The following is a 16,472-nucleotide window of genomic DNA, read 5'->3' as shown; positions in this document are numbered from 1 at the left end:
AGATAGATAGATAGATAGATAGATAGATAGATAGGTAGTTAGATAGATAGATAGATAGATAGATAGATGGCCGGTTAGTCATACTGATGCTTTGAAAATCCAAATTTAAATGCATTTTTGCTGCCACGATTTCAGCAACATACCAAAACTCTCATCGAAATTCAGCGGCTGCTTTACTGTTACTTCTGTTGGTCTCCTCATGGCGCAACACCCATCGTTAGCTTAACGGCTAAGACAAAAAGAAGGGAAAGTTTGTTTGGAATTGTTGTTTGGAATTGTCTGCTCCGCCTTAGTTCTCATACCCACCTCTCGTTTAACGTCTATCAGAATGTTTGGTGTAACCCCTCATTTAATCCTCAGTGTCTTCTATATTTACTTTATACATTCAATTGCAGGGTGATTCTGTTCTATTCTCACCTCTACTCTCACCCTTAACTCTCAGTACGAAGGATTCACGATTTACTACGTTAAGATACCAGGTGCGCCAACAGATGTCGAACTGACCCTCGCAAACTACCGCGATTTGGCCCACATCTTCACAGCTGACGATCAGCTTGCGTGTGTTGTGAGTTCACACGGTTTACGTGGTCTTTTCTACAGACGAATTCCCTAGTTGTCATGACGACTAATCCTGATAAAGTTTCGGAGGAATCCCAATAGATAAAAGTGGGATAGAAGTAAAGTATAATTCATGCTAGAAACAACTGTCTGGCGTTTTCTTTTTCGTTGTTGCGTTCGTTAATGGTAGGTTAAAGTAAACTAACCTACCAGCCCAAACGCAGTCCTACAAAACCGCGACTGAATCAGTCCAAAGTTAGTTCGCCGATGATGAAACGCTTCTCAAGATACCCGGTCCACTTGTTGGCTACTTAGATAACACTACAAAAACGGTTTAATAAATGACTGATCGGTTCCCCCAAGAGTTGCAGCTAGACAAGGAGCCTGTTTACAACGAGCCGTTTGATTCAGGTTTTCTACATCTACTTGTACTAAAGTTACTGTGAACTTAATGGATGTGTGCCCTGAAAAGATGAAGGTGTGTGGTGACCAGGAATCCTTAAGGCCACCGTAATGAGTTTCGTACACAGAATAGAACATACTGGTCATAAATAGTCTATTAACGGGACACGATATAAACCGAAGAAAAAACGCGCCAACAAGACATGCAGCGGCTTTGGTGGGACAGTGATTCATTAGTAGAACCAGTCAGTGCTTTAGATCAGCCTAAGCACATTATATGTGTAAAAGCAGAACATGTGAAAGGGAACAAATACAGAGATCTCCCCAACTAGCATTTGAAATATTAAACGAAATTTCGGAGCCACATATATTCCTCAACGACAGCTTCTTCGCGAATAGCTCACCCCTCCCAAAATATTTAGTTTACTACCTCAAAACCAGAGGAGGGAAGATTTCACTTAACCTGTAGTAAATGTGGGGTGGCAGTGGAGCTGCATAGCTGACCTACGGAATTATTTGTAAGAAGAAGAAAAGGTAAGAATGACCGGCTTTTGTGTCCTCCATGTGGAATCAAAGAGATCAGAGTGCTTCTTTGAAATTTAAAGGAACCAGCGTTAATTCAAGCATATAACGGGGAAAGAAATCGACAACTGCTGTGAAACACTTCTTCTGTGTACGTTTCGTCTGGTTTCCTGTTCAATCTATAAAGCGCCGACTATCTGCGTGGTAAGGTTTCAGAAGAACGACGCAGATTTCCAAAAAGCCGAAGATTAAGCTACCCCATTTCTGTACGAAACAATTCAACTGCTTCGTGTACTTTTTGTGTACTACGGAATACTTTAGCTCAGCCAGCAAAGAGGCAGTTTGGACCACTCTACTAAAGCCTCGGGCAACCCAATCTGTGTCCCTTACACCAAGATGTAAATCCAGATTAGGCTTACTCATTTACGTGGACCCGATATGAAATCAGTGGAGAATCGAAGCAGTGTTCTAGCACTTGCCTTATTCACTTCATATCTTACACGCTTCTACACAGAAGCTCTCTGCTACTGCGAAGGCGGCATACCCGTACGAAGTCCTTCGGGAGGTTAGTTGTTCAATCCGAATAGTATTCTGGCTCAGGAGTGGCCGTGTGGCTCTCTGCCCGATGCTGTTTGCGGATCTGCGTGCCTTATTCCCAGTTTCCCAAGCAGCATTACTGAGGCAGACTGCGTCAGCTGTCTCGGCGCCATGTCGCTTTGGGCCATCAAGCATGAAGTAAATTCCTCTGCTTTCGTAGCTCTGTGCCCAAAGAGCTGAAGCAGAACAAAATCGGCAAATCGCAAGCACGCCATTTGGAATTTTTGATCTGAAACAGCCGCATGATGGGTTGTGTTTCACCTCCATGTGACTGCAATATTTGCACCCATGAAGACGGTATGTTTTGGATGTAGACGAATTTCATGAGAGTTGTGTATACAAAATCCCTCGGATAAGATGGACAGGAGTCCTTTTGGAGAGACAATTTTTGGAGTTAGACACTCCCTGATGTGCAACCAGCAAACTGAATGGACTGAACGAAACCTTGATTTCAAAGTATTGTCTACTGTCAACTAGCAAAAAAACGAAATCGCTGTTTTCAAAGAGGTCTGGAAACTACCAAATATTTTCAAAGTCTTGTTGAGCCAGAAATTCAACGGAGTGGTCAAAAGAGTATCCGGAGAATCTTGGCTAGTTTTGGGGGGCGGTACGCTGCAGTCCCCAGTCCACTGGATCATATGGTAAATCCGAGTTTCCCCGATTACTACCAGTGAATGACGTCGACTATCTGGGAATGCGCTTTCAAAATTGCAAAAGTATTTATCGCCCTTCCAGCATTCTGCATTGCATAATATGTACCGCTTGTGAGAGAGTGAATCTAAAGTACTTGTACAAAGCCCTTGGTTGAAATCGTCTTGACAGAAGTTTGCAAGTTATAACCCTATTGATTCGGAGTTTGTCATCTGATAAGCGCATTTATAGCCTGTCGTAAAAAAGGTTTCATTTCAAATTATTCCTTTGTTTACTAACGGCCACAAGCTTAGAACGACAAAACGAGTTCGCTATATTTGGGAATGCTTTGTTTGGCGTTTCTTATTACCCTGTATAGTTGAAGATCGACTGCCTCAATGTTTCGCGATTGATGATTTACTAATGAACCCGATAAGCCCAGTAGACATAATTGATCAGGTGACTGGTCCTCACCAGGTGATCCCTAAGGAATCTAGGCTGCAGGGGTCAAACCGGACTGGTTTGAATGCAAAAAAGCAAGCCATTGTGTGATTGTGATAACAAACAGTAATTAGTACAGGTGAATTTCAAATCTTGTGGAACCGTTTCCGAAATTAACGCCATGTTCCCCATTTTTAAATAAATTTTGTGATTCTAACACAAACGGAGAACTATCTGGTGAAATCATCCCGGCAATATTGTCTACATAAAATTACGAGTGGACAAGCACTCAATGAGAGCTTCTATTTGAGAACCTAAGTAATGACTACCGATTCTAGGGGGGTTTCCTGCAATGATCCACCTGTCACCGCTTCTGATGCGTTCACAATTGAAACGCTCTCCGTTTTATGCTTACATTGTCACATTCAAACGTATTTTCTAGGGGTGTAAAATTTACCGAGGAGGTTAAAATATATCCATCATTTTGTGGTTCATTTTCAAACTGCTGTGACAACTAGTTCTAATAAGCAGCTGCACATGTGTACTTTTACCAGTAATATTGGTGTATTCATTTAAGATCCTCTTGAGTTCTCGGAGGATTGTGCAAAAAGCAACTGAACTGACCGTCATAATCTGTTTGGTCTCATTTCTGACCTTGTCCAGCGTTGGCGCGGCCTTTTGGACTGGCCGAGGAATACGATCAGATTCGATCTTCGGGATTCGCTGGCACAAACGCATATAGTGCTGCTTTTGGAAAATACAGGTTATGTTAATTATGGCCGCGGAATGTATAACAACATAAAGGTGAGTGGGTATTCTGTTACGTGTTCAGGACAAGATCACGCTTGTGTTTTCTTATCGGTGGTCAATTACTGAAGCCATTAGAAACATACTAGCTTGACGTTATTCAAAAGACTATACTGATATATCGTCTCATGTAAGCGACTATCTCCAAACAGACAGTTCACAATCACGTCAGACGGCTTGACTGTTAATATTGGAGTTCATCCGAAATGCATACTCGTCCGTGACGGGGTTTGAACTCCTGACATTTGATATGCGAGGTGAGTGTGTTACCTTTACTCATCCAGTGCTCAAGGGATGAGCTAGCTTGAGCGATGTGGTAAGTTTACTTCACGCCTTGAACGACGATCCAGTCAAAATTTCTTAGGCTTGACAGCTGGCTGTGAACAGCAAACGTCATCTACCGTACCGCTACCTGGAGAAGGCTAATCTGTCTGCCTCATCGCCAGCACCGGTACCTTGGGAGACCACATCGCGTGCAACTGTGCAGAGGGCACTTACAATCATTTTATTGTGGTGCAAACTAGTATGGGAAAATGTGGGAACCAGCACGTTGGGAAGCAATCTAGTTTGAATCGCTAACAAACTGCACTGTCTGCGGCCAGCAGCACAGGCCAAAACCCACTGAACGGTAAGAACTTGTGAGGAAAGTGGAATGGAACCCAAAGCAGCCACCAGAGGCCGATGACCCATATAAGGAGTGCTTCATCCCAACACTTCTCAGTAGAACCACAAATCTCGTTCAGAGATCAGCCGTGAGGCTGTTTACGTGTCAACTGCTGATTCCACGAGTATAGGAATTTCACCGTAACTGATTTGCAACAAAGTTTCGGATTCATCAAAGGCTTGTTGATGTGTGGTAAGAGACACGCTGCATCGACATAGGGAGTATTTTCCAATGAGATCATCTACACTTAGGTGTTTAGGTATACCTGCCAGGCATGGTTCTTCTGAGTATGGACCACACAGCCATAAGACAAGGTACCACCAATTGGCCGAAAAACACTGAACGCAACAAAAAGAGAAGAAGAATACAGAGAGCAGGATTGAAGGCCAAATGCTTCGTTTTAGCTGCGCATTCTCAAGCAAAAGGGCTTGTCAGCGCAGCAAACAAAATTATTTCGAGAATAATAGGTCAAATAAACACCGTTTTCATAAAGGAATCTACTCAGAAGGTTGCTAAAAACTCTTCGACAGCCCACGACCGATTTCGCCCTTCTTAAGGCTCATCAGGTAGGCTCAGTCCCCAAGTTTTCGTCAACCTTTTGTGGGCTGTCGAAGAGTTTTCAGCAACCTTGTGAGTACTTTCCTATATGAAAATATACTGCGACATCTCAAATATCGTGCCAACTGAAACATGAGGCGGCCTGTGTGCAGCACATTCAGTCGTAGAATATCATAAACGAGAGATTCAGTTGAGTCTCTCTTGAAAAACCTAACTGATTTGCAATGAGTGTACTTCTCGAAAACACCGGTTTTGTTTCAGAATACAACTCTGAAACATAATGGAATGCTGCAAATTAAGTGTCACGTAGACTACTTGAGTTTTATATTTGTAATGTACTACTCATAAGGTTGCTGAAAATCCATCGGCAGCCCACGACCGGTTTCGCTCTTCTTGGGGCTCATCAGGTAGGCGCAGTCCCCGGATTTCCGTCAATCTAATGTTCCGCTTGAAACAAAATTGCATGAAATTAGCGAATATACACTCACCTGGAACCCAGCTGAATCTCTCGTTTACGATGTTCTCAGGCATTACACATATATACATGTATCGCGATATTTCAAATATCGTAGCGACTGAAACATGAGGAGGCCTGGTGCAGCACATTCAGTTGCCTGAAAACATCATAAACGAGAGATTCAGCTGGGTTCCAGGGGAGTCTCTCGAAAGAACCAAATTAGTTTGCAGATGAGTGTATACTTGAGTTTTCATTTATTGCGCAGTTGGTGCACTATCTGATGTCTTTTCTGAGCACAATACGCCAAAAGGTTGAAGGTCATGATCCCGAAAATTACTCGACTCAGTGCCGTTTTTCCTCTTTGATGCACTAGTATATGTCCGTGTGATTAGGACCGAAGAGCTAAATGAGATCAAACTGGAAAAATGGAAAGATCGAATATTAGTAGCCAAATGTCAGGGGTAAAACTAACAGTATATCGCACGTTGAATGACTGCATTACCTCCGACTGCGTGGCGAAACAAGACAAATATGTTAGATTACAGAGCGTCATACACAACCATACCTTAGGGGAAAAACATAGTAAACGTGGGGTTCATCTGGGTTCCAGATGAGTATGCAAATGAGTGTACTTAGCTGAAAACTGTTTCTATTCAGTCTAAACTCAAAGTAGGTATGGAAAAGTTACGATTCGATGTGAAATGTCTTCAGAATGTTCCACTTCGACATTGCTGTTCACATCAGTTATGCCAGTGACACAATCCAACTACGATTATCCCGCAATGGCTTCACCAATTTCTTTGCTCTCTTGATTTTTGGAATCAACTTTTCAATCGGCCATTTTTTACAGATTGAGGTCACTTCATCGACAGACAAGACGAAGGGGAATTCAGTTGTGTGCGAACAAACGAGAAATACGCTACGTCGCCTCAAACACAAGTCTCAGGAATGGTCTCGGTGAAAATCTGGGGATGATTTGATGCTAATGGGGGGTCCACCAAGTGGTTTACACACGCTGCATTAGAACCTGATGCTCTCTGATCCTACTGAGATACGCTTATTCGACCACGGCTGACGCAAACATTCCTTTCAACGTAAGGTCCACCAAACGTGAAGTCAAAGGACTATACTTTATGCCGTTTATTGAGGATCTGAGATTTTGAAAGTCAAGTCGACGCTTTGTCGTAAATGTAAAGTCTTCCCGTAAGAAAGCAGCCAGGAAACATTATAGAACCGTTTTGTTTTAGTGACTGAAGGCTAAATCTTCTGACTTTGAGTGACCGATCAGCAGCGAGGTTATTTCGCATAGAGCGCAAATTATTCACCAGTCACACTGTCCATATCACGTGGCTATTTATTGAGTGATTACTCAACTGAAAATTTCATGGTTCTTCGATTACAACAGTACACATAATTGTAAATAGTTTATCACAGTTCCATCAGGTATAATGGTGCATCGAATTACTATGAATGTGAGTAACTTCAATGACAATATATACCTTGCCTTTTCAGGGACTACTGGGTAACGTAACTTTGAACGGACAAATCTTATGTGATTGGGTGATGATCCCGCTCAAATCCCCACTCGAAACTAACGAGTAAGCCTCCAGTTACTGTCTTATATCCGGGAACTTGTACCGACTCTCGTGAGAAATGCTGACCCACGTATTGCTAAGTGCAGAAAACACCCGCATGTTTGTGAACTTTTAACGCCGGAAATAAAAGAAAAAGACCGTCAATACTACTGCTGTTCATGAGAAAAAGCCATGGCTAAAAACCAACAGCAAATATTCCTTCTGCTTCCGGGAACTGACCGAACCTTTTTTTTCATTACAAACCACAAAACCACGGGTTTTGCTAAGACGAATGTCTTAGGTGGATGAAGTTCAGTTGGATTTATCGATTAGCACGAATGATTGTCATTTAAACTGCTGATGCTCCACAGCTCGTTTGAACAAAGCTCAGTTAGCTGAACTCTAAGCGAAACAAATTGTAGTTTCACGCATCTATTTCGTTCACAGAATCGATTTTCCGCAAGGGATCGAAAAACTACCGGAACAAGGGTCAGTTTACAGTGGGGAGCTTCTCATTCAGGATGGTGATCAACCGGAGGATACGTTTATTGAGCCTGGAGGTTTCAGTCGTGTAAGTGTTCAATCCTATTAGAGACGTTTTGCTAAACACTCAGTCGAAGTTATATCTTGTCCAAAGATTTGTCTTATCTGACCTTGATTTGTCTGACACAAATCTTCTGGCGTTTTGAAAGCATTTGAGTTCAGGCGGGACTATTCGCACAGTTCATTTTATCTGACCTGATTGTCAGATGTTGTCCACAGTACTTTTAACGTTTTGTCATGATGTCTGTAGCCACGTGCCCACAGTAGGCTGAGAATCATTTGATTTTACTACGAAGGTCTGTTGGAAGCGAGGGGGTCATCCAAGATAAAGTCACGCAAGCTTCACCGAGTTTTTGGCAAGGTTTGTTACATTCGTTGTTTTATCCCGTCCAATGTAGAGATTTCACTTGAAGGTTTTAGTGGATAGAAACTTTGAGCGGATCTGATATCTAGAGTCACAAACTGTGTATTTGGACGTTGTAAACAACTTCAAGCTGTATTCATATGAGAAACAGCTGCAGTGAAGCTGAGTCCAACGAATTCGGGTCCTTAAAACAAACTTCATGGAGACCTGACAGACGATGTTCTTCCAAACCGCTTGTTTCGAATCACTGGGACGATCGGAGTTGTTTTTGTACCAGCAGCGACGGGTTGACGGTAAGCTGACATCAAACTTGGCTGAATATCTCATTTATGATGTTTTCGAGCAACTAGATGTGCTGCACCAGGTCGCCTCAGCTTTCGGTTTGTATGATACAGGTATAAACTTGATACACAACTTGCAAGGTTGTTGAAATCTCTTCCATAAACAAGCGTCCAAGGTCAGTCTCCCGGCAAACCCAGACTGATACGCAAATAAGTGTACTTCGCTAATTTTGTCCAACGAATTCGGGTCCTTAAAACAAACTTCATGGAGACCTCAGACGATGTTCTTCTAAACCGCTTGTTTCGAAATCTCTTCCATAAACAAGCGTTCAAGGTCAGTCTCCCGGCAAACCCAGACTGATACGCAAATAAGTGTACTTCGCTAATTTTGTCCAACGAATTCGGGTCCTTAAAACAAACTTCATGGAGACCTCAGACGATGTTCTTCTAAACCGCTTGTTTCGAAATCTCTTCCATAAACAAGCGTTCAAGGTCAGTCTCCCGGCAAACCCAGACTGATACGCAAATAAGTGTACTTCGCTAATTTTGTCCAACGAATTCGGGTCCTTAAAACAAACTTCATGGAGACCTCACAGACGATGTTCTTCCAAATCGCTTGTTTCGAATCGGTTATTTAGTTGTTGTTTAGTATTCAAGCAGGGAGAACACCATAGCCCACCCACGGTGTACGTCGCCATTTTCGAGAGTTTCCATCTGCCAGGTAGATTTGGCGAGTGAAAGGCCCCACTCAGACTGGTAAGCGAAGCATATTTGAAGTGATCCAGCTTCAACACAGACCCCCGATAAACCAAGTTGAATTTTCGAGGACCATATGCAGTCGTATGCACCGGGTGCACTTGGTCTGTTCGTTACCAGATTCCGGCCGTCCGGTTAGCGTCCGTTTTGCGTCTATGCACCAAATTCTACATTCTCAAAACTGACACGCTACTGGGAAAGAAAACTTTACAAAGCCGTTATACGGATGACTTGCCAGCCTTGGAAATTGAATACTTTTTCCTGCAAGTAACGTTTTCGTATCTAGGCGATCATGAAAGTTTTAGCGAAACCACACGTGATCTAATGGGAATCTCGATACGGGGCTTTTAAAATTCGCATCGGTTAACGTGATGGAATAAATGCCGCAGTGATCCCTCCTCAGACTATTTTTAAGTACTTGTGTAATATGCTGATGAACTGTCACCTACTTTCAGGGGATTATCGCCGTGAACAGCCACGTGATTGGACGTTTTGATCAGAAGTTGGGACCACAAAAAAGGCTATTCATTCCGAAACAATACCTCCATCAAGGCCAAAATCGGATCACAGTTTGTGAACTGCGAATGGTCAATCAGTCCCAAACGAATGTAACGTTTTTCGATCACATGGAATGGAGTGGTGGCCCGAGTGTTCAGTATGGCGAGTATCAGCGATCTCTGGATCCCTACCATATCAGTTGAATACGGAGACGCAGCTGATCACCTTTCGTTGTCTGAACTACTGCCAGTACAATCCAACCGGACCACGAAATGATGCATTCCCATAAATCGATGCATAGTTTTTGATAAATCCATTACCGTTCTCTGTTCTCCGTAATTATTTATTTATTTATTTATTTTTCAAGCATCATTTTGCCAGCACTCAAAAAATAAATTCATTCGCCTTTACCAAGTCTGACAGAAAACAGTTCACTTGATGATGAAAACACTTTGGAGTTTCTCTTGGCCATTTTTGGTCAAACGTTACAAAGTAATTCTGATAAAAAATTGTCTACTTTTCTCCACACTTATTCCTCACAAAATCGCGTACACAGCAGCGCGTGAGTTTTAACATCACTTGATGGATTAAAAAGCACCCGGGACCCAAATGACGTTCCGTATCAGCTAGTGTCGGTTTGGCAAATTAGCCGAATGAATACTTGAAGGCGGATGAGGATTGTGCGATGACCAACGCGATTGTTCCGGCCAGTTGTGGTCTCTTCGGTGGCTGACTTTACCTAGCCAACCCGTGGTCTTAACGCGGCAACCAGGGTTAAGAGTAGAGCTGTGGTCTTGGTCGTTGGCTTGTTCGCTGAGCTGGGCAATCTGATTGCAAACGTTTCATCACCGATCCACGTGACATCATCGGTGCGTTATTGGGGAGCGTAGTTGTGCGTAGCGATGGGTTGGTGGTTGTGCGTTGAGTGGTGTTACGTGTGTGTTAATATAAGTGGTGTTAGCCGGGGATCACCTTTGACCGCGATTAGTTTGTCGGGCGGTTCCCTTGGTTGTTCTGTTATCCCGTGTCCTCATTCGCCCATGCTCTTTGAGCTTGGCATCTCTCGCCGTCGTAGCCTGGTCGATGTTGGAGTGACCATTGTCCTTCAGAGTTCCGGCTTGTGGCATTTACTGACTTGGTCAAAGGTCATCCCCGGCTACCAGCACGTATATCAACACACAAGGAACACTACTCACCGCACAACCACCTACCCACCGCTACACACAACTACGCTCCCCAATAACGCACTAATGATGTCACCTCGATTGGTGATGAAACGTTTGCAATCGAATTGCCCAGCTCAGCGAACAAGCTAACAACCGTCTACGCTACCTGAGCTACCGACATTTTCCTCCATAGAAAGCTGTGGTCTTATCCAGAAAATATTAGGACAAGTGTCCTAGGTTGATGTGAGTCGCCAGCAGGACGTGAAGGAATCGGAAGCTTAACCCTTCGGTAACCTGTTTATACAAGGTCATCTTGACTACTTACAAGCGCTGATATGATTGTCCCAATAAAACATCTAAAAATGAAATTTACGGGCGACAAAACTTGTTGCAAACTTGTGATCTAAGGACAAACAACCCGATATCACCTGTTAATTCAACTACGTAGTGTAATCCTTTGGGAGCGAATGAGATCGCGTGAAGATGCGCATATCAGGACTCTCGGATTTCCCCCAGATAACAATAAACTAAACTCAGGGGATTCCAGAGTACCTGAAACCAAGTGAAAACTTCAAACCCGACCAAAATCACAACAGGAAAGTCGTGAAGCATCTAGGCCAGAGAAACCAGCTTTAGCAACGCCCGACGTTAGTGAGTATTGACTCACGGTCGACAATATGATGGTTGCTCACCAAAAACTCCCGTCAGGCAGCCTGGATCGATAGCAAAACTGCGCCTAAGATAGACCGGGCCCTTTTGTAAATTTTGCACTCGCTTGTTTCCAATGAAGCCGATTTTTCTTGCGACACTAAAGTACAGGGACGGCTATTAGCTACAACAAATACCAATCACGTGACCACCGTAGATATGATATAGCATGGCTGATTCTAAACTCGCTCAGTTCCAATCAGATTACCACTGGCTCTCTTTTTGTCTAATAAAGAATCCACAGAAGTTTTCAAAGGATACGCCCTGGTCCCGATACTTAACTGAAACGAAACTGTGATGTTTGCTGACTCTCCAGCATGGAATGGCCGTATTTCCAAAATGGGATCTTGGTTAAGACCTGAGAATTGCACCGTGTAAACTTTGTGACGAACAGCACGAAAGGGTCTACAATGGTTTGTTGTGATACCCATCACAAACAGCTGGGGATTCAATCTGTGATTATCAATACAAAAAATGTTATTCGTTCTTCAAACTTGTGATGCATGTTCAATGTGCTGGAATGTACGTGGAACTCAGCGCATGAATAAGTCTCCCCATAGCAATTTAGCTTGCCCCTACAATATCCGTTATGCGCTTTCTTAATAAAACTTCCTTCATCTGAAGAGGCGAACCTGAGTCTTCATGTGGACGAAAATGACTCATCGGGAGCCACAAATGTGTCTACCATTCAGGGACTTTTGCGTCCTGTGGTCAACATGGGATCTTTTTCGTCGGACGGCAAATTGTCCTACTGCATGACCTGAATGAATCATCACGAAGATAACTTCTTTAGGCGTCAGTAATGCTGCGACTTTCTTCAATCTCAAGTGTAGAAAGAGGTACTTTTGTGTACACACTGCCATGATTTTTTCAAGGCAGACCACTAAGGGTATCTTGGTGGATTCTTCGGTGTTTTAAAAGTTACCCACCGCTGTCTGTCAGCGACCAGTCGGGTTTAATCGACTGTGGACATAGCCCGTGTTTTCGTTTTATGGATTCGATCAGATCGTTTAACTCACAGTTGACTGCAAAACCAAGCAAAATGACCAGGATATGAACTTTGTTTTTTTTGTATACTGCGTCTGAAAAAATGAATATAAGAACTACTAGTCTATGAGATGAATAGTGAATAAGATTGTCAGCCCAACGGAAGTCTCGTGCTTAAGATACGTTAGAAGATCGACACAAATACTGGGATGGCGATACAGGATGACATGCGGGAGAGACTTGACGTTTGTGGCACAATGGCTGCACTAGCATTTCTCTGTCAGCCTCCTGGCACAACAATTTCTTAGATCCTTTTCCCAATAGGTCGAAAGGTACACCTCACAGACTCTACCCCAGAATGCCATCCGAGGACATCCGGTATTAAGTGGAACCAATAAGCGCTCAAATTTTCATGAAGGGTTGTAGGGCTCGAATGTTCGTAATTTTGGAACGCCAAGATCTTAAAGAGTTGGTGAATAATGACAGAATTCAGGGAGAAAATTTGTCTCATCGAGATACAAAATGACACGAAACTTCGCATGGTATGTGGAAATTCAGTTAGACAAGCAAACGTTATCGGTTTGTCCATCGCGCATGATATGACGACAGGTCCATGCACTTTGTGACACGTATGTGTCTGGATTGTGGGAGAGTTATCTCCACCAATCCACCCGGTTGTCTTCGACATGGAGAGGAATAAGTTCGAACCCTCCAAAAGGATCGAAATTTCTGGCAGTTTAGGTTCGGTTGCTCCTGAAAAAGGGACAATTTTTAGAGGTCAAAGGGTGTAGATCGTTTATCGACCATCATTCGGCTGTGATCGGTTGAGAAGACAAAAAGCCATGTTCGTATTTAGTGAGTATCTTCATTACGCATTCCTGATATCGCCCATTTGGCTTGACATCCGAGCTTTTCTTACAGAACGCCACATGGATTACGAGTAATACAGAGAGTCTTAAACTGCTCCATAGAGTGACGACGGAATAATGATAAGCCTAGTGCCACTGATTAACTTCACTATCAGATCTGGTTATACCGAACGTGGATGCCGGATAAAAAGTCAATTTTTGGCTTGCCATCCACCACACTGGTTCACGCGATTAGATAAGCACTGCAACGAGTGCGTTGTTTCTGGCGTTCGAACCTGAAGGTAAAGTCGCTCAACTCATCGGAAGTAGTTCCATTGAAACTTGCTCCATCAAAAAACAGCTGCCAACGTCTATTTGGTTGTGTGTTACAGTACAGCCAAAAAAAGTAACCGCGGGCAGTTATGTTCGTGATTCACGTGAGCCCAAGTTGGTCCACGCAGCATGAATTGCACTGGTACAGTAAAACAAACTGTCCTGGAATGACTTGTTCTAGGTGAACACCAGTCAGAACACACGACAACAAGTCGAGAGGTTATCAGATTATTTTGGCTGCATCCTTGGTACAGTAAAACAAACTGTCCTGGAATGACTTGTTCTAGGTGAACACCAGTCAGAACACACGACAACAAGTCGAGAGGTTATCAGATTATTTTGGACTGCATCCTTATTTTGAAAGTTTCTTGGAAGATCAAATCTTGATAAATTGATTTTTGAATTTCTGTTTTTGCATCGCACCGAATGCAGTTATTTTTACTAGCATTGATGATTCCTGGTGCACGGTGTACTTTCGAAATGAGGTCCTGTCATTCCCCGTAACTGAGTATGTTGAACACTGTGAAGTAACCGCCAAAACTTAAACAAACGGATCTTGTGAAAGTGCTGAAAATGCTGTGAAATTGTTGAATGCCATGCTAAGAATTAGGCCACCATCTGACTTAGTCAAGGTTGTATTTCCTAATCAGACCGACCGATGCGAGAAAACACGCGAAGCAGGGTATTCATCAAATACTGAATTTGTTCGCCAGTTTCCATTTATCAAAAGATTCCTTTGGGTGTGTATGCTTCATGAGAGCCAGTGCTTAACGGATATAGTGGGAATACACTAAATGTTATGCATGACACACTGATCCAACTTTTTGTTCGACGAGGTATTCTTGCAGTGAGCAGGCTACTTCCAGCTAGTAAGTAATATGGCCTTGTGGCGATTTTACATGTTTAGCTGGTGGTTCCATCAGACTTGCTCCCACGGTCTGGGGGGAAGGACGCAGTCTGCAGGTACCCCAATTTGATTACGTATATCTTTACTGCCTAGCCCCACATCGTTTGTGAACAGAAACAAATCACGGGTCAAAATATATCACTTGAGGTTTCTCGGGCTACAGGAAGCAGCGCCAATGTACATTGATGATTAGTGGTCTTTTTGAGAGTTTTCGATCACCTTGATCACAGTGGCTTGCAAGGTTATCAGACATTTACTAGCCAACTGGCAAATTGAGCGAACACAGTAACTGCTTTACTTTGAAGGTCTTGGTTTCACACGCAGCCGGATGCTTTTGTAATTCCGTTACATTCAGTCTGTTTTGAGTAGACTCTAGTGCAGCTGTTCAAAAGTACAGAAAACACATTTCAACTGAGCCACGAGAAAAGATGAAGGAATAATTTATATCCACGTTTGCCTGGACATCAACTGCCCCCCAGGGTAGAGGGTTCACGACAGTGACCTAACGGTGACGGACTGATGATATGAACATCCTATTGGGACATTGCTGACAAGTGGCTTCGACCAACTCTGTTACGTTTATATAACTAGCCATCTTTTGATTTGAAATTCCTGATTCTCGGCTTATTTTTTCATGTAATTTACTACTCAGTCGGAGTGCTAATGGGGCGCTTATTTCGAAAAAATCGTCTTCTAGTTACCAAGTTCTCCTACGGAGGAAAGTAAGCTGACGGCGCAACTTGCTAGGACCGGTCGGGCAGTGGGATACTGCATCTTGTTTGACATGATCCGCAGAACTTCCTTAAATATCTTCAAGGATACTGGATCACGAGCACTATGGTACAAAAAAGTCGGAGGTTTATTAGGCGAGCTTAGTAAGCGGTTTTCCAGTTGATGACAAGAGGATGCGTTCAAATTTCACCAGAAATTTCAATTTTTAAGGAACATGTTGCTCGGTGTCTTGCTTCTACTTCTACTGGTGGATTCGCAGAAAAGTATGGCAGTTCACAAAAGTTGGAACATTTTGGAGAAAAATAAAACTTTCTTAGTTTCTCATCATTTGAAAGATACTAGTCTTGACTTTAAATTGCATTCGTATCCCAGTCAATCCTACCCATTTCTGGTAAGTTCATCACCCAGATTTTATCCGTCAGACGCCGAAGATACCCTTGTAACGGTGATACTATTGATGGGAAGGCACGCCAATAGTATGTGTTGTTCGTGGAATTTCGCTCTGCGTCTTTTGAAAAGGGGAGACCTGTTGCGGAATTTGTGGAGTCGCTTCGTAACATCTGCTTGGATTTGAGCGAGGAATGATTGGAGTCAACGAATCTCCAGCAAAGTTCAATAAGACGCTTTCAGGAGAAGATGGATGTCCAGTTTTCGTAAATAAGATGCAAATTAGAGTTTTGCTTCCCTGTCCGATGGTCTGTAACCGGTCAGTTGGCATTTCCTAGCTCCGCAGCGAAGGCCTTCTTCCTTTCATCCTACCAGTCTCCTAGCAACAAACAGAGTCTCAAAATCCCATTCATCTTCTCTGCGATTAACTATTTGATTATGCGTGGTGTGGGCAGAAACAGGAAAAAAAACTTCCGCATCGCAGGGGATTGGGAATTAAACAAAACGTACGCTCACGTTATTTGTACAGGCCACATAGTATCATCAAACACCACAAGAGACTGGACAGAGCGGACAGCCAGGTTCCTGACTGATGTGATAACTGTGCGGTCGGTCATATTGATTTCGATTTGTACGTTACTAGCAGTGCATATGTCACCATTTAAGTCATGCGCTCTACATGTTTGTATGACCAACAGACTTCGAACGTCAAGGTTCATTTGAAAGAATGTTATTCCACCGAACGGTTGGCG

General features: G+C 43.1%; 1 protein-coding gene across 1 annotated transcript in view; it reads left to right on the top strand.

Annotated features, from left to right (window-relative positions):
* The window catches only part of T265_15474 (hypothetical protein), a gene marked incomplete at both ends in the record, with an annotated part of 74,108 nt that overhangs the window by 26,393 nt on the left and 31,243 nt on the right, over positions 1-16,472 (top strand). The window contains 4 exons of the mRNA XM_009178300.1: positions 443-565; positions 3,814-3,954; positions 7,149-7,234; positions 7,658-7,781. Of these exons, the coding sequence (XP_009176564.1) occupies positions 443-565; positions 3,814-3,954; positions 7,149-7,234; positions 7,658-7,781 (474 nt within the window). The remainder of the gene's footprint in view (positions 1-442; positions 566-3,813; positions 3,955-7,148; positions 7,235-7,657; positions 7,782-16,472) is intronic.

Source organism: Opisthorchis viverrini, assembly GCF_000715545.1.
Source record: "Opisthorchis viverrini unplaced genomic scaffold opera_v5_530, whole genome shotgun sequence".
Classification (NCBI taxonomy): Eukaryota; Metazoa; Platyhelminthes; class Trematoda; order Opisthorchiida; family Opisthorchiidae; genus Opisthorchis; species Opisthorchis viverrini.
This window is presented reverse-complemented; position numbering and strand designations above follow the sequence as displayed.